Genomic DNA, 18,506 nt, shown 5'->3' with positions numbered 1-18,506 from the left:
CATGGGGGGAATGGCTGTGCACACACCATGACATCATCACAACTTCCTGTTTGGGCTTGTTGCCGCGGCCCCGCTCATTTGCATACTTCACTCCATTGGTGGATGATGAGTCAGTCGGGCTCAGTCCCATTTCGCACTTGTACCACAACAAAAAATTCACTCCGCCAGTCTGCCCCAGCTTGGCTCGGGTGCAGGAAAGCCTGACCAAAACGTGGCAGACATTACTGCCACTATTGGTTCAATGGACATGTGAATGGACGCTTTCCATTTGTGCTCTTGAGGATGTGAAATGTTTCTAAACTAACAGTTCATTGGATTGAGGCTCGAGAATCCAAATGTTGTAATTTATTTCAAAGTCTTAGGAAACAAAGACCGAGGAGTATGTGGATAAGTGGTCAAGGAGAATGCAGGCCTGTGATCAAACAGTCAGTTGCTTGACCCCCCAAGATTTCCAAATCCTTGCTTTTATCTTAATATTGAGGTGCTATCGAGCAACACACCAAATTAAAGGGCAAAAAATGTGTAGTGTCAGTATCACAGCAATCATTCAAGAGAAAAGTATGAGTAAAAAACTATTCAGTGTATATTAAGAGTATTCAAATTTTATTCATGCTAGGCATGAGCAACAAGAGCTTCCAAGCCAGTAGGAGATGCATGAGATTCGAACCCACCACCTGACAAATGTGAGGGAGACATGGTAGCCCACTTGGCTGCTTCCCCCATATAAATTTACGCAACAGTGTTTTACACAGTGTGGTGCATGGGCTCCCTCTAGTTGGATGCAAAGGAATTACTACTCAAGCACAGTTCCGTTCTATTTAACTTTTAGGCTTAATACATTTGCATTCCATCTGTAAAAACTGATGTTTTAAACATTTATTTCGGTACATTTTTGATGTGCTATTTACATTTTCAGGCATACTGTGTAGCCCCTAAGATTTTTTAAGTGCATTTGTTTGCCCCTTATGTTTAATTGATGTGTAATGTTTGGACTACATCATTTTATGAAGGTTTACAATAATATTAAATATACTTTTAATATAAAATAAGGAATAAAACTTCTGTATGGTTGTGATTGTCCTGTTTTTAAATTTTGGTGATATGGTTGTACTTGGAGGGCTTTTTTTCGTGGTACTTTTCCATTGATCCATCGTGTTTGCAGATGAATCAGTCACCGCAGTTAGAGAGCGTCGCTCGACTTTGACGCCTACTTCGACACGACGACGACGACCGCGGGACGTCCCGTCGCGCTGCCCCAGCAGACAAAGACCCACCCGACGGTTCGTCTCGCCACGATTGGGCAGCCCGGTTCGAAATCAAGTTGCTAAAAAGTCTCCCTTCACTTCCCTAACGCGACCGGCCGGTGTGGAGCTACGCCCCGCCCACCCGAGTCCGCAATGATTTAGAAGTTCAGGAATCCCACGTGACGTCACGGGGGATGATGTAATGCGACTGTAAATAGAAAGTATTGTAATCTCGCGCCAGTCCAACGTGGTTCCTCGCGCCGCTTGTCCCTCCTCACTTGAAGGTAAGCGAGCGGCCGTCTGCTCCCCATTCATAAAACTTCCGAGCAGCCCTCGCAACTTGGTGAATTGTTTTATGCTTTCTCTTTTTTTCTACTATTTTTTTTAACGGCGGTGGGAAGTTTGGGTTTCCCTTAGAGCGTCTTTTCGCCGGTCGGTGGTCTATTTGGCGGCGATGACAGCAGCTCAACGCCGTACCGGCCTTGGTTTTGTCTGAAGGAACTTTGGGAAACGCGAATACTGTACACTGGATCGTCACGGGAAGAGGACTTGATGCTCAGAAGAGCCGAGCCGCTAATTTTGTTTTGAATGAACTCCAAATGGCGATGTTGACATCCGGCAACAGAAGGAAGTTAGTATGCATCATAATTATTATTGTCATCATTTTTAGTTTTGCTATTACTACCACCTGTGGTATACAGCATTTTATGAAATATGACATATTTATTCTATTCGATGGAAAATAATTGTTTCTGCTTCTTGCTCCCATTACTACTATTTTCTATAACAATAATAATATATTACCTAAAATGTTGTTTTAAAACATTATACTGCATGTACACATGTATACTGTATATATATTGTAAGAAATAGTCTAGTTATGTACAATTTAATTCTGGTTATCACTACTTTTAGAATAAAAAATACACAAATATATGGTTATTATTATTATCATATTGCATACAGTATATGATGTATTACCGTATTTGTTGAATATGATAACTTATATATTACATTTACATTATATTATTCATGTCACACATTGAATATCATATGCATTAAATATAAGTAAGCAATATTATATTCAAATATATATTTTTCCAATTATATAAATAATGAAATAATGGTTATGTGATTCTTTTACATCTATTATATTAATCTGATAAATATGGAATATTATATTTAAGATATATTATAGTTAATATATTTATCTCTATTCCTGTTACTTAAAAAAATCGAATGCACGATTATTATGCATGATTATTATTTAAGCAGGTAAAGAAAGCAGCCCAATTTCAGTGAGTATCCCAAGGGCTTATCAGGTGTAAAACGACAAGATGTTGTCTGGTATGTTGTTGGAATTATGTTTGTAAAAGTTGACGTCACCCTGGTTCAATGTCAGTCTGACAGAAGGTTTTTGCTTGAAATGTGCTGACTCGGCTCATTTTCCAAGCACTGCTCAAAGAGGCCACGGGGGCATAAACTGTACACTATAATGTGCAAAAAAAATATCTATCTATCTATCCATCCTTTCTTTTTCCATCTTGACACACGCACACTGGATACTTGCTCACACGGGTGTGTGCGCGCGAACGCACACACCTATGAAGTCACCTCCACTTGCCAGGGGTTGGAAAATGGGGGCTGAAGCAGGTTCAAACCTGTCAGGAGTGGGTCGGTGTAAGCCCTCCCCTAATGCTGCCACCTCCTGCCCTCATTCCATTCATTGTCGCCGCCCGCTCTTCTCTGCCTCTCTCTTTACCCCGCTGCCATTTCCAGTCCAACACCTCAATCACCTTTCTGTCATTTTACACCACGTATCCCATCCATGCCTGCCGCCCCCCTAAGCCCTCAGCACATGGAGGCATGTGCTTCTGGCCCAAGTATCAAATAGTCTGAAAGCCAGTACAGTAAGCCAATTTTTACAGTTGGTCTGACGGTACACCATCAAACAAAAATGCAGAAAAATATCAACTCAATCATAATATTGACTAACTCATTCTTAAATCCAATCTAATCTAAAATAAATCTGCTTGCTGGAAGCTGTGATTTATTCTGCTGGATCAATGGCAACAGGTGGCTAGGTACATATATTTATTGTACCTTCTGCCATTGAATGGAATAGCATTTTACTGTTCTGCCTGCCAATCGACATTGCAAAGATATTCAATTAATAAATTAGTTTGGACCAGTGAAGTCAATTAGATCATTTCCTGAGGCACCTAAGGGTGCCACAGCAACCAAGTTGCAGTAAACGAGAGAAAAAACAGCCAACATTTTGGATTCATTCCATCGTTTGGGTGCAAGCGTCCCCAAAAGTTACACGGCTGTGTTTTTGGTTTGGATTACAGTTGCGAAATTGGCATTTTGGTTCAGTAATGACATTAACCAAACATCACAATTGGTAGCCGAGATTGTTGTGTTCTGCCGTGGGCAGAATCAAGATAACTCCACGTACAATGCAATCTAAGATCCCGTTTGGTGCTGCTTCGACTCGCACCGAAGGGATAGTTTTCCTCAGGCAACGGCAACTACCTCAGAACACCTCATTTCTCAGTGCAAACACACACACTAGGAAATGGAACACACACTATCAGAGGTTGCGGGATTTGGCTCTTGGAAATATAGGACAGAAGATGCCTCCTGCATGACATCACTGCTTAGTAACTGCAAGATGAGTAAGATAGTCCCCTCGCATGCAGTGTGATTATCCTGCTGCTAAACATGCTGCCCTCATTCTCTCTTTGTGTAGGCCTGCATATGACATGAATGACAAACAGGACGGGCCTTATGTGTGCGAGGCCCCTGGCTGCTCTCAGGTCAGTTTCAAATCGAGCTCCAAATCTGAACATAGCCACATCCCCAGTTATAAGTGGGTGTGTACACTTCTGCAACCACATGTCTGTTTTGTTTGTTTTTTCAATTGAGTTGGACAGGTTGCAGGTCGCGTTAATCGTTTTCAAATGATGTATCCTTTTGTCGTTTCTTTCTTTTTTTTTGTAAATATATCCACTATATATGTGCCCTGCGATTGACTGGCTCCAGTGACCAACAACCCTAAATTAGGACAAGTGGGAAAGAAAACATATGAATCCTCATCTGTTGATCTCATTTTTGTCCTGCAGCGCTTCCAGTTTGAGGAGCATCTTATCATTCACAGACACAAACATGAGATGACCCTCAGATTCTCCTCCACCAAGACGGATACGACTTTTACCGGTGAGGGAGCACGCACAGTTCAGGCTCTATTTTAAACGATGTTTTTTTTTTTTGCCGCAGTATTCACACTATCCTCAGTCAGATTATCGTCAATGATGTCACCATCTGTATCGACCACTTAAAATGAAAAACACCGGTCGCTTTAGGCGTCGGTTTTCACCGAGATGATAAATCAGAAAAGGAAGCGCGACGTGTCAGTCGTCATTGTCAGGCCATTGGGTTCGACGGATGGTCACGTGACCCGGCCGTAACCATGGAAGCGTTTGCATGCCTGGACACTTACTGTACTTCGCCATGATTTAAAAGCTCTCCCGTGGTGTTGTATATGTGACCCCCCTCCAGACCAGACGCCAACTCCCACTCGGTTTTTGCAGAACTGTGAAGAAGTTGGTCTGTTCAAGGAGATCGAGGAGGAGTTTCTTCAGGAGCAGGAAGCGGAGGAGAGCAAACAGGTATGTACCAACTGTAGGGGGGGAAAATGTAAATATATCATTTATTTGCGGATTTTCATCACGCTCTTTGATTGATGGTCAGTGTTATGGAATATAGTGACAACAAAACACTTAAGTATACGAGTTTTATGGAATCTGTTGCCAAAATGCCTGTTGAAACAAAAGAGAATGTGTTAATTTGCAGCGGATTTTCTGCCAAAATGAAAAGGAACAAATGAATTATTTGCTTTCGGGGGCCATGTAAAATGATGTCATAGGCCTCATCTTGCCACCGGTCCTTGAGTGCTTCAGTGATTAAGACATAAATACTTCTCTGCCTCCATGTTGAGCCACTAAACTCTTTCGGGAGGGGGCCATCAATGGCTCACGTATCTTCGCTATTCGCTAGCAGGGATTTGGTCCCCATTGACATTCAATTGCAGCAAGAACACAGCAGGCCATATGAGGGCCCCGGGCCAGTCTTTTGCCACCACTGGTGTGTGTGTGTGTGTGGCAATAGCATCGTGAACATGACTACCAAGGCAGTCTACCCACATCAAAAAACGCAACCGGCTGTTTTGTTGCTCTTCCCGCAGACGCTTTCCCATAATGGGCCTTCTTGTATGAATCAGCAGCAGCTCAAAGCCCAGCTCAGGCACCCACAGCACCATCCCCACGCCCATTCCCTGCAGCACCCGCAGGCCCACGGCCCAATGATTGGCCCGAGTTGCAGCCTGGCTACCCAGCAAGCCGTATCCTCCTCCATGTCTGGCTCGGCCAACAGCCAAGCTCCATCCACGCTCACACACTCGGGGTAAGTATAATTGGTAGACACACCCAATCGGTTAATACCCATCCTCATCGTTTCTCTCAAAAGTGAGAACAAAAATAGGAAACGGCAGGAGGAAAGCTACTTATTACGAAAAACATTACGCCCCCGATGCTTATGGAGATCCGGACAGTGAGTAAGTTGCTTTCATTACTCCCACGGATTATGATTACACATTTCAACAGGCAGATGGGATTAGATAATCCTCTAATAGTCCCAGGACTGGAAAATCTATACCGCAAGGAATGAAAAAACAAACAAAAAAACAAACATTTTTTTTTGCATTAATAACCAACAGGGGAAAAAAGAGCTTAGAACAAATTTATTATCTGTCTTGGACACATGAACTGTCTGAGAAGTGCCCAAAAACGCCACCTTATTCACTCTCTCTGCGGGAGCCGTGCGACGTTATGTTACCTCAAGATTTCACTTCTGGGTCATTTTTAGGAAGTAACAAATGAAAATAGTTAGGTCAAATACATTTCATTAAGCAAGATTTGTTAAAAAATAAGTCGCTGTTATGCTAAGGTAGTGGGGTCAGGCATCAAGGTAGCATCTAGCAATTTGTAGCATATTAATTGAGCGTTTTAACATGATTTTGGGGTGCTGTTGTGTTGCCACTGTGCACAATGACATATTGTGGCAATCTGACAAAGTTTTTCAGTATTTGATTTGAAAACCCCCCAAAACAGATTTGTCCAGGAAGTGAGAGATAGTAGGCAGCCATCTTATATGATTTTCTGCACAGTAATTCGGCAAGCAGCTGCATTCAGACAGCGTGTCCACCAAAGTGTTGCTAAATCAACCAGGGATCAAGTATCTGAAGGTTTCCCCTGATGTTTGCCTTCAGTTTCCATAGCAACCAGGTCCCCTGGCCGTCCGTCTGAAGGCCCCGGTAGAAATTATTGCGGTTCCGTCGAGAAATGCTGCTTTTGGACCGTCTGCGCTTTGCTGTAAAGCTAAATGGTCCACATGCCTCAGAATCAGTCATGACATCATCGGCGATGACCTCAGCACGGCCGTGAAGGCCCACACTGTCACACTGGCCGACGGCCAGAGCGGTTCGGTCGACACATGGAACCATCCCCTGCTGTGATTCCTCAGCTTCTCCTTTTCCTCCTTAACTGCCCCCCCAACCTGTACACAGTATGCTTGCTCTCAATTGTTGTCATTTTATCACAGATAACAGTATACTTTTTACATTTTGCCCACAGAATTTTTTTTTTTGAAAGAACAGGAAATTCCAAAGCACTGTGAATCCCCCAAACCACAATTGGTGAAAAATAGGTGCTATCGAAAGCCCACTGAAGATTTTTTTTACATTACTTTAGCCCTTCAACACACTTCAAACACACTTAAACTTTTGAAAAAAAAACTTTTTCAAGGGTTAGGCCTTCGACTTGAACAGTGTGAGCTATTTTGCCGCCTTTGACTGGAAGTACAGTACATGTCATCGATTTACCTGTCCCTATTTTATCTCAGCTCCCTCTGCCATTCCAACCTGGATATAAATGTCAATTTGCACCTCTGTCTCTAAGCCGCATTAGCGAAACATGAACCGCACCCGACCCCCAAACCCCACTCTCATTCGCCCTCTCTCCCTCTCTCTGGTTGACAACAGACCCGTTCCTGGTCCGCCCTCCTCCCTCCTCCACATACGCAACAGACACCGTCAACCGCTGCCAGCCTCGCTGCCTGGCACCCTGCCCGACCCCGCCATGCAAGGGGCATCTGCTCAGCACATGTCCGTAAGTGCAGGCGACTGGCTCCGTGCGCCGTCTGTGACCTACACGCGAATCATATTATTCTCAATCCGAATGATACACAAGACGCAAGTACACTGGGAAAAGTGGTTGAGATGCCCTTGCGGTTGAAATATTCATGGCTGAGAGGGGGGAAAAAAAGCACTTCTCTCTTGAGGATGAATTGTCATCTGTGTCAAACAAACAGATGGATGTGACCTTGTAGGGAGGGATTGTTTGTTTGTTTTTCTCAGGGAAAAAAAAAGACTGATTTTTGCATCATTCATTTATTCTTCAGATGGAGAAGCAGATGTCTTGTATAATGGGTATACCAGGCCCCATAAACAACCCGTCCTGTTCCTCGCCTCAGGTACTGAACAGTTAGCTATAAAGGAAATATTTTCTTCCCGCGTATGCAGATCACTCCCCATCTACTCTGTTAAGAACATCAGGCCCCATAAAACTCGATTGCTGTAGGAGCAAAGTAAGAATGCAACCCGAATCATGACACATTCTTTTTCAGTTCCCCTATAGCGATGTCGTAACCTGTCTGTCTCGCATAAAAAGAGAACCCCCATCGATTTGGAATCATTTTGCCATGCAAGTTCAAGGTGGTAACGATGTTAAATCGGAGGATATAAAAAGTTTACACACCCCTGTTGAAATGCCACGTTTGTGTTGTGTGATGCAAAAAAATTAAAGCAAGACAATTCCACCATTAATAACTTGTTGTACTCAATTGTGATTAAAAAATGTTGAGATGGGAAGACAAACCAAACAGCTTAAATGATGTGGTTGCACAAGTGTTCACACCCTTCAGGATCGAGTCGGCGCACATTCACGACCGTTCAAAGTGCCTCTGATGAGCCCCAAAATGAAGTTCAGATGTTCTATTAAGATTTTCCTGACTTTTCCTTTTCCTTTTTTGCTTGGTGAAAGAAGCCTGAAAAATCTGCTTCCTTCCACCTTTTCAAGGCCCCAGTTACAACTGAATACAACCGGTCCAAAAGCATGATGCTGCCGCCGCAGATGAATTACATGTCCTCAATTCGGATAAAGTGTATGCAAATGCCTCGATGGTACAGTAAAAAAGCTAGTGTGTCAGGTACACTTTTCTGTCTTTCTCTATTGATGCCCCTCAGTCAGAAATATTAACGCCGTGTGTCATCCGGGCCAAGGAGATCCATGATGTAATCACAGGCCCCACTGTCAGAGTGTTTCTATGTAGTAAACAGAGCTGAAATACTCGTGCCCCGTCCTGTTCCCTCCGTGCATCTGCGCGTGCGTGTGTGTGTGTGTGTGTGTGTGTGTTTGTGTGTCTGGTAAAGCAAGCTGGCACAGACAGTTGAGTGATCTCATCCTTGGCAGCCGTTAAATGTGCTCCCTTTTTTCCCCTGTCTATGGATGGTTGAAGTGGAAGAGTGGTGGGGAGGGGATGGGGGAATGGGGGGAGTCAGCTTGCCTCTCTTAAAGAAATATTGTGTAACTTGGAGCAGATAGCAATATTGCCATGGAGGGGGGGTGATGTCATGCTGCAAACATGATCCCTCCCCCTTTCCCTCCCTCTCTCGCTCTCCAGAACTCTCTTGCACACTCGTTCTCTCCTTTGTCAAGTGCAAGAGAACGGTGAAATGCGGTTTTAATTAGCCGGTCAAATATGCAAGTTATTCACACTTTTCAACCGCGGACCACAGGAATTCGCTGACATTTGTTTTTAACCGTTTGATTTCAAATAGGGGCCATTGTTTGACTTTCTTTGAAGGAAGAATCTTACTGGTTTGTATGATGTCATGGATTATGGGGGGGGGGGGGGCTGAGGGCAAACCGTTACACATTCCTACCTTGTGTCTACTTCCGGCCAGTGGTCCTCAGCTTTTCAGTTATTCGATAACAAGAATGTAACACAAAGGTCATGTGATACACAGACCTTATTGTGAACTCTTTGAAAAGTATAAGAAGTAGGGCATGACCGATATGGATTTCTTTTTTTTGTTTTTTTAAGGCCGACTCCACTATTTGGCAGAATCAAATTCTGATCACTGATTAATTGACGGATCCATGAAAAAAAAATGCATCATGAATAAAATAACCTCCTTTTTTCATCCCTTGCAACAGTAAAGATATGAATTACAGGCAGAATAGTTGATTGTTTTACATGACTTTGTCCTTTAGAATTTGTTTGACTTTTTATTTGGGGCTCATCAGGTTATTTATATTCCAAGTGTTGTGCTTCCATTTAGAGGTGCAAGCAGATGATGGGGCATCCCTACCAACACCAGCACCCGGTAATGGCTCCCGTAAACAATCCTACGAGTGCAATGATGGAGATCATGTCACAGCGCCACCAGGCTCCTCCACTACAACACCCCCATCACTCCCATCACCATCCTCAGCTTACCGCTCCACCCCTCAGCTACCATCAGCGATGTCAGCCAACCCATCCGCAACACCTCGGAAACCCCCACAGCCACGCTCACCCATCAAGGAACGTACCAGCTCACCAATCACCCCCCACTCACCTCCCCCAAGGGTCACCCCCTGCACCTCCTCTGTCTGTACCTGCACAGGTGTGATGCCTCTCCATCACCGGTCGGCTTCTTCAACTCATCTTTCAGCATTGAGATATCACCGTGCTTCCACAGGTATCGCCGGTTCCGCAGCAAATGCACCCCTGTCAATCGCCGCACTCCCAGCATGCGCTGCAGGCAGGCGGAAGCTGCAACCGGCGGAGGAGGACGACCGAGCAGGACCCCGACGAGCGCAGACAAAAGTTCCTGGAACGCAATCGAGCGGCCGCTACCCGCTGCAGACAGAAGCGGAAATTGTGGGTGTCGTCTCTGGAGAAGAAAGCCGAGGAGCTGACTCACACCAACCTTCAGCTGCAGGTGGAACGCAGCGCTTTCTGACAAGCACATGTGTTTTGTGGACAGGTTTTCAGATTTATTTTACTTTTCCCCCAGAATGAGGTGACGTCACTGAGGTCGGAGGTCGGTCAGCTGAAGCAGATTCTCCTCACCCACAAGGACTGCCCTGTCACAGCCCGACAGAGAGAAACACACGGGTACAACAGTAAGTAACACTCCCATTACCCTGCACTACAGCCCAAACTTGGCCTTATCGCCCAAGAAACTATTTGACCGTGATGTCACACATTTCCGGTGGTAGGAGTGGTGAGGACGACATTCAAAGTCATGAGAGCCAGCACACGCCTGCCACCTTTTAAGTGCCGCAAATTCACCCCAAATAAACTTCAGCTGTTCTAGTAGACTGTGCTTCGTGGCACAAAAAAACTTATAGTGACTTCTGATATCCAATGGTGTCTCGAAATGAATCTCCATTTACCTGCAATGCAAAGGATTTTGTTGAATCGTTGCGCATGCACCACACAGGAGCACGGCCCAGAGTCCGCAGGACAACCAGCGAAGGATCAAGTGACTTTGATTGACAGCTGTCTCTGTGTCCAGCTACAGGGGTGAGTCCGGGAGGAAGTCCCACCCCTGTAGATTCTGCGTGTCACCGGCAGGCCATCCAACACAACAGCATCACCACGTCCTCGGTGAGAGGCATCACACAGCACGAGCCCAAGCCTGGACGCTAGAGATCGGACTGGATTATTTTGTTGTTTTTTCAGTGTTCACATCATTCACTCTGTCCATTTCAAATGGTGCATAAAATGCCTTCTGTAAAAGCTTTTTCGAATGGTTGCAGCATTGAGTTTTTTTTTTTTTGACCGCTAACTTAGGGACGCTCATTTCGTTTGGCCTTGCTTGTATATCTTGCACTAATTTTGAAAGCTCCTATTTTTAACAGAGCATGGATATTATGCAAATGTGCACCTTTTGCCTTCTCCTCAAAGCAGAGGCAGCTTCTAAAAGAAATGATGACTATATATTTTTCTACAATTCAGAATAAGAACACCTTTTTCGATACAAGTGTCGTTGCGTCATAATTTCGAATCAATACGTTGTGTTGGAAGCCATTTCATGATGCAATATTTCCTTCCAGGCACTTTCGAAATAACTTTCTCTCCGAAGCTGAATCCCTGTTAGCATAATTTAATTTGCACTTGAGTTTGTCTTTTTGTACTGTAAAATGGTGACTGTACATGTATAAAATTAATAATAAAAAAACAATCTTATTCTGCCTTGTTCCGTTCTTGTTGGGCATTTTTATGTCGTTGGATACAGTACTTAAGAGTGGTCGAGGGCGCCCTCTTGTGACCGATTTCTTTTTGCTCTTCTGCAACAGGGTTTGTGAAGCGGCCTATGAAATGTTGCTGCAAGTATGCAGCAATTTTAATGAAATCTCTTGAAATTGTCAAACTATTCTATATGTAATGTATTTTTCATAATGAACTCATCTTAATTCACAGGTTGACCAAAAAAAATAATCATTTTGAATTGTGCTTCATAATAAAGTCAGGTTTCATTTCAGCACAGAAATAAAATTCCATCTCCAGGGGACAAAAATGTTATGAAGATCCCTTTAATGACAAAAGAAAATTGTAGAAAAAAGAAAACTGTACACATTGACATTAAAATATCTGCAAAAGTGAAAACTAGCACCACAGTTGAAATCAGTGATTTATCATTCATTCTCACACACTCGCATTAAAAACATTTCAAAACAAAAGCACATTTGAAAGATCTTGCAGGTGGGAGGAAATGGAAGGCACGAGTCGAGAAGAGAATGTGTGTGGTTGAGGACTTTGTCTTCCTCTGGGCTCTCAAAGGGCCCTGCCGACTCAGCTGCACATGAGGTCATGAGGTGTGCCGCGAGAATTTATCCAATTTCCAATCTTTTTTTAATCTACGTCTGCGACGTTATAGGCACAGGCAGAATGGTTAGATAATGCTCGACAAGATGACAGAAGTTAGAATTAGCTTGAAAATCATGAAGAAAAAACAATCTCCTCCCGCCGCTCTCAAACAATGAGGATGTGTCCATTGAATGTGTGAAACTACGCCCTCCTTTACAATCCTAGTCGGAGAATCTGGGCAGGTCAATGTCTCTGCGAGAGGATCCGGTATCATGAACACGGTCACAAGGGAATTCGATGAGGTCTCCCAGTTCTGGTGGTACCAGTCGGGCTGGGCGACTGCTGTGGTAGCTGGTAAAGTCGGTGGACGCGGTGTTTGCTACGTTAGCCCGAAAAGGTCTTCTGGTGGAGTACATGTGGCGTACATGAACCGCCGACTTCCTCCTCTGCAACCTCTTCTTGAGGCTGCGTCCCAGCCAGACCAATCCCAGGATGAGGAGCAGCACAGCATTCCCGGCCAACGTCAGCACCGTCACCAGCTGGAGGTTGGCGGTCGAGACCGAATCCTCCGAAAGAGTGACCAGACCTGAGCAGTGATCGCGGGGCGCCACTTGACACACCGAACCGGAAACCACGCCTTCCACGCACACCATGTAGGTGACACCTGGGCAGAGCTCCCGCAGGGTCACTGACCGACTTGAGCCAGGGCTGTAAACGTAACGTGGAAACCGGTTGGCTGTCCCAAACCGGTCAAACATAATCCGGTAGTGCACCTCATCCAGGACTGGACTGAGTCCAGGTGTCGCCCAATAGACCGTCACTGTAGTGCTCGTGACCTGGTCCACGGACACATTCGTGATGAAATGGCTGTTGAACGCGCACGGATCGGTGATGATCGATGGGGCCCCCTGGTGGTCCATCCTAAGAAGATCAAACCTTTCTATAGGTGGGATGAGAGTAATGGAGGCACTCTCCTGGGTCCCATCATGACTTGGTGTGGTCTTTTGCTTCTCAGGTTTGGTTCTGGAAAGTTTCCCACCAACTTTGGCACTTTTTCGAAGTACGTCTGTTGGTGAGTTGGATCGGTGGGAGTCCTTTTTAAATGAATGAACCAAGAGTGGCACCTCTGTCCCCCCTTGGTCTCCTTGTATCCCCGCCTCTTCCTTTCCTTGTCTCGTCTTATCCCGCTTTTGTTGCTTCGGATCATCTCTTCCGCTTTTTTTCTGCCAAACCTCAGCCTTCATCTTGGCTCCCTGGCTCCCGCACAAATGGCTCCAGTTCCCAACAGTCTGTAACTGAGAACTGTTCACATGGTCCAAGGGGGTGCCCCTCAGGGTTGCTGGGTGATGACACCGAACAAACACATCAAAGAGTTTGCCCTCAGAATGTGTTGCCGATATCCATCTTTTCAGCTTCTCGAGGCGACAGTCGCAGCTCCAGTTGTTGCCATGGAGATCCAGGTCGCGAAGAAAGTTATTTGGATTGAAAATGTCACCGGGTAGGCTTGTTAGGAAGTTATTCCTGAGCTTCAGAACCCTGAGATGTTTTAGGTGAATAAATGCTAAAGAGTCAACACGAGAGATCCGGTTGCGGCTAAAGTCCAAATGCTCCACAAGCTCCAGAGGATCCAGAAGCCCAGCCGGGATGTCCTCCAGCTCATTCCCATCTATCAGGAACTCTTTGAGGCTTGAAAAACCGAGAAGAGTACCCCTGTGCAGATGAGCAATCCTGTTATTACAGAGGGATAATGTGGACAGTTTGGTTAGATTGTGGAAAACTTTATTGCCGACGTGTTGGATCTCATTTTCAGACAGCAATAAAGTTGTCAAGGCCGTGAGATGCGCAAAGGTGAGAGCACCACGCAGGGCGGGCAGCTTATTGCGGGACAGGTTGAGAAAGCGCAGGTTGGCAAGTTTCGAAAAGGCATTCCTGTGAATGTGTTGTAGCTGATTGGACTCCAGATGAAGATAGCGCAGATTGTCCAAGTCTTTAAAAAGTGAATCCTGCAAACTTTGAATTTTGTTGCCATCCAAGCGCAACTTAACAAGATGGTCCAAAGTGTCCAAAAGCCCTGGCCTTATTTCAACGATGTCATTATTATTCCCATAAAGGACTGTCAGCTTCTTCAAGGGCTTCAAAGTCCCAGTGTGAATGTCAGATAAATGATTATGTCCCAAGTAGAGCTCCTCCAAATGACACAGTTTCTCAAATGCTCTAGGATGGATGCTTTGGATTTGATTGAACTGCAAATCCAAACGGACTAAACCGGTGAAGCTTCCCAGGTCGACTGCAGAGATGTTTCCGATGAAGTTGCCCCCGAGACTCAAGACCAGCACCTCCTCCCGGTCGCTGCTTTGAGGGGGGACAAAGCGCAAACCTCTGTTGGCGCACGTGAGACGCTGTGGTTGCTGGCAGTCACAACGGTCGGGACAAACTCCAGGGGAGGCGAAACCACGGAGGCACAGCAGGACCACGCAGATCCCTGCCAGGAAATAGTCGGTCTCCATCCCCACGGCGCTGGTGACACCGGTGCGGCATTCGCATCCGCACTCACGCGCCGGGCAAAGGCTCCATCACCGCGCGGCTTAAAAGTGTTTGAGCCGTCTGCGGAAACGCTCACATCCCCAGTAGACCTCCATCCCCTCAACTGGTCATCTGCTGTGAATTACCCACGCACACTCAGATGCACCCAGACCCACGCACTGGTGTAATTTAGTCCCTCCTCTGCAACCGTGACAAGCGAGCTCGTGATGGTTGCAGGGTGGCGCGTGCACGCGAGGGGGTGGGGTTGGGGTGAGACTTTGACCGAGTTTCCTGCGCGTGCGCTGTGCGCAGCCTGCCGCGACAACGATCCCGCTTGAATGGACGGAGCAAACGTTAACACTCCCAAAAAAATGTGTGGAGCGTCAAGTAAGCAGGTTTTTAAAGGCATATTGTATGATTAAGTTCATATTTTCATTTTCATTTCGTGTGTTTGGATTTTTACCTTGAGGGACCAAAATATTGCTGGCATTGTAGCGTCTTCTCATGAGTACACCTTACAATGAAGGGGGCAGGAGGTGCACACATGGTTCACATTTGCAGGCAGAGGGATTCAGGTCGCAGACATCGGAGGGAGATGTGCCAAATCTGATCTGTCAAATCGAGAGAAAGGGATTAATGTGCGGATATCGAGCCCGGTGAGATGCCCCCCCCCCCCCCCCAAGACATCTGTACATTTATTAGCAATGAGGTAAAATGCTATTAGCCACTGGCGCATATAAGTAGTGTCATTTTTTTCTTCCAAAATATACTTGCAGATTAAATGCCAAGGACAAACACAGGCACGCACACACAGACACACACACACACACAGACACACAAATCTTTTTCGGTCAGAGCTGAGGGTCAATTGCTCAAATGACTTACAGAGCCAGCTCGGATTGGATGACTTTTCTTCAACAAAAGTTCAAAATCCCCCCCTTGATGGGCCTTATTCTCATGCTCTCATCGGTTGGAAGAGATGGGAGCTCACTCTGAGTCAGGGTCTGTATATGACAGACAGCAAAAGTCAACCCTTTGGGAAGCCCCAACTTTCTAGGAGTCATTTCCTGTCTGGGCATATTTCTCATGGATTCCCATAATCCCCCTCTCCCTACACATTTTGCGACTGCGGGAGACACACAGGGAGTGAGAAGACATAAGCCACCATGACTGTTTGCCTGGTTTGTGTTACAGCTCAAAGATGATGGCTTTTCGCATTGGCATTGATGTAATTCATTAGAGGAAGCACGGGGGAAGGGGGGAATGGGGGTTGGTGGGGGCTCTTTAGAACTGGAAACATAAAATGAACCATGCACGGCAATAAATTGTAAACGAGTCAAAGGGATGCAAGGAGGAAGGAAGGAAACGTGTTCTGGGGCCTGACCCAGATTGAAAAAAGAAGCTGGTGCACTCGTCAGCTGTTAAGACCCCGCGCGGAGCTGTCTGCCACCGTGCCTGCGCCTGGTCAGCCTGCGGCTACATCAGCAACTATCTCTGTCTCAGGGTGACTGACGACCAAGAAACACAAGCGTGAAGCACTCTTCTTGTTTCTACATTGTTTACATGCATCCTCCCAAGACCGGCCGAATGACTCTCCCCAAAGCAACAAAGTCAAAGCAAATGTGCCCGAGTAAAAACATGTGCATCCTGTAGTAAATCAGATTGCATTCATCGCTTTCCCCTCTGTGGGCCTGACCCTCACCAAAGAGTCCAGCCATATGGGACTGTCACGAAAACAAATCCTAGCTCTTAGTGTCTCTAAAGGAAGATGAATGGTATCTTCGTTCCTGCAGCATTTAATCAAATAGACTCGGTTAGCTTGCCACAGATTGTCACCTTATCTGACAAAGGCACCTATTACAAAGACTAAATCGTGAACATTTTTGTGTTGGTTACTCGCCGGTGGAAATCAAGGAGAGGAAGCGAAAGAGGCAGCGAAGAGGTGGTGGACTTGTGTGTTTACAAGAGCAACAGCTGGTGGGATCATTAAGAGCTTTGCACACGGACTCATGCTCACGCGCACTGAGACATGCAGTATGTGCGCCCGCGTATGTTTGTGCGGGGGTGAAGAGAGCATGTTTATGCACTTAGAGGGGGAAGGTGAAAGAGACTCTTTCCTATCTGTCACTCTTGCTGAGAAAGGTCTATGTGCACAAAAGATGAGGATGACACAGGCGCCGTACACAATAAAAATATTGGAACATGTGGCCAGCTGTGGTGGGCGGTCAGGCCTCCAAGACCTCATCGAAATGCCATCAGAAACGCTGACCTACATTTACAAACTCAATTGTAATATTTGTTCTTTTGTCCATTTAGTGTTGTCTCATTGGATCAAACATGTACTTTGTATCAAGGTGGAGGAAGTGTGAGAGGGACACCTTGGACAGGAAAGCGGCAAACCTCCATCTTCCCTTTGCTCTCCAGCTGGCTTTCATTCCAGGGGGCATGTAATGCTAAGAAAACTCACACGATACAGCGTGTATAACAAAAGAACAATAAAGTCCTTGTTGCACAAAAAAAAACATACACCCAATGGAAGATGGGCAATGCATTTCTTGCCTGCATTCCGTTCAGCTCGAGTCCCCGCTTGCTTGACCTCCCGAGGCAAATATGTTGAGGAGAGGGGAAGAAAAAGAGGCGACAGCGCAACTACAAGTGCTTTGGTCTCCTCTGTGAGAATGTAGAAGGGGAGAACGGAAGATATACTTCTGCATCTGGAAATAATTACAACGCGCCATTGCCCTGTTGAAAGGGTGACGGGTGTGGGGGGTATGATTAAAAAAAAAGAGGAGGCTGCAGGATAAAGGAAAATGAGTGAGAACAAGCCTTTGATGGAATATGTTTGAAAGAAAGTGCAAATCATCAGACTGAATCACCTAATGACTCAGAGAATGTGCCTTGAGATCTTATCAAGGCAATGCCAGTGAGTGAGCACGAATCCCACTGAAAACCTGAACTAAGGAGTGTGAGCATGGACAACTGCATACATTCAAAATCTGTATATTTGCACCTTGCCCTATGGCCAATTACTATTAGATTAGTTACCCCTCGCCCCAAAAACTAAATAACACGTGGTCTCCAGTACTCATTCGAAGAAAACTGAGGCATCAGATTTGCAGCTGTTATTTCTCAAATTAATTGAGTCTGTTCAACATCGCCCTCTGCAGTGACAAAGGCCACATTGAAAATCTTAAAATGGAACTTGCACAACCGCGCAGCTACCGAAAATTGTCGTTGTTTGCGTTAGTCAGTCCATTAAGACGTACAATTGCGCTCGGTCCCAAAATATACTGTGTTCACAAACTAGCATTAGCGAGCTGTGTTCACAAACTAGCATTAGCGAGCTGTACTCAAACATTCCACATCACATCCCTTTTTAATGGTTTCAAAAACATATTTCATATTGTCCATTACTTTACTCTCTTCTCAACTAGATGCTGAATCGACGTGAAAGCTTAGTTAATGTTTGACTAGCTAGCGCTTCGCTAAAGTGTGAAGTTAGCATGTTAGCACCAACCTGTCTGTGGGTTTCATATTCACGCGTTAGGCTCTAGATGTCGTCGTTGTTAACGTCTCATCTTTGAAACTTGCTGGTTGCCATGATATTTTTCAGGTTTTTACCAAAACATAATCCCTTTATCCAAATAGAACTTCGGAGTCCCCTCAATGATACATGCTTCATCGGGTGGCGTCCGCACCTGCTGAGACGGGGGAAAAAACGTGACTGTCATCATCTAAACCAATTTCAAAATATCTATT

General features: G+C 45.4%; 2 protein-coding genes and 1 long non-coding RNA gene across 7 annotated transcripts; 1 reads left to right on the top strand and 2 right to left on the bottom strand.

The window, feature by feature from the left end:
* The first annotated feature begins 1,221 nt into the window (after window positions 1–1,221).
* LOC127603767 (cyclic AMP-responsive element-binding protein 5-like) lies at window positions 1,222–11,808 on the top strand. Of its 5 annotated transcripts, none has more exons than XM_052070366.1 (12): window positions 1,222–1,528; window positions 1,743–1,875; window positions 3,997–4,063; window positions 4,370–4,463; window positions 4,806–4,915; window positions 5,491–5,708; window positions 7,345–7,471; window positions 7,764–7,835; window positions 9,706–10,032; window positions 10,108–10,350; window positions 10,426–10,534; window positions 10,930–11,807. In XM_052070366.1, exons 2-12 carry the CDS (start codon window positions 1,844–1,846, stop codon window positions 11,061–11,063), a joined length of 1,533 nt encoding a protein of 510 aa, XP_051926326.1. In that variant the 5' UTR covers window positions 1,222–1,528; window positions 1,743–1,843; the 3' UTR covers window positions 11,064–11,807. The 5 variants fall into 5 exon arrangements, with proteins under 5 accessions (XP_051926326.1, XP_051926325.1, XP_051926324.1 ...); XM_052070365.1 differs by having other exon boundaries at window positions 1,646–1,875; XM_052070364.1 differs by lacking the exons at window positions 1,222–1,528; window positions 1,743–1,875 and having other exon boundaries at window positions 3,941–4,063.
* LOC127603803 (uncharacterized) lies at window positions 4,777–18,483 on the bottom strand. Its single transcript, XR_007963125.1, has 5 exons — window positions 18,265–18,483; window positions 15,211–15,358; window positions 10,339–10,495; window positions 10,025–10,268; window positions 4,777–4,926 (listed from the first exon to the last, which is right to left on the bottom strand). It is a non-coding gene; the product is annotated as an uncharacterized LOC127603803 (long non-coding RNA).
* Window positions 11,908–15,174, bottom strand: tril (TLR4 interactor with leucine-rich repeats). Its single transcript, XM_052070342.1, has one exon. It carries the CDS (start codon window positions 14,729–14,731, stop codon window positions 12,446–12,448), a length of 2,286 nt encoding a protein of 761 aa, XP_051926302.1. The 5' UTR covers window positions 14,732–15,174; the 3' UTR covers window positions 11,908–12,445.
* Window positions 18,484–18,506: the final 23 nt, after the last annotated feature.

Source organism: Hippocampus zosterae, chromosome 7 (genome assembly GCF_025434085.1).
Source record: "Hippocampus zosterae strain Florida chromosome 7, ASM2543408v3, whole genome shotgun sequence".
Lineage (NCBI taxonomy): Eukaryota > Metazoa > Chordata > Actinopteri > Syngnathiformes > Syngnathidae > Hippocampus > Hippocampus zosterae.
The sequence above is the reverse complement of the archived record's forward strand: the minus strand, read 5'-3'. Positions and strand labels throughout refer to the sequence as shown.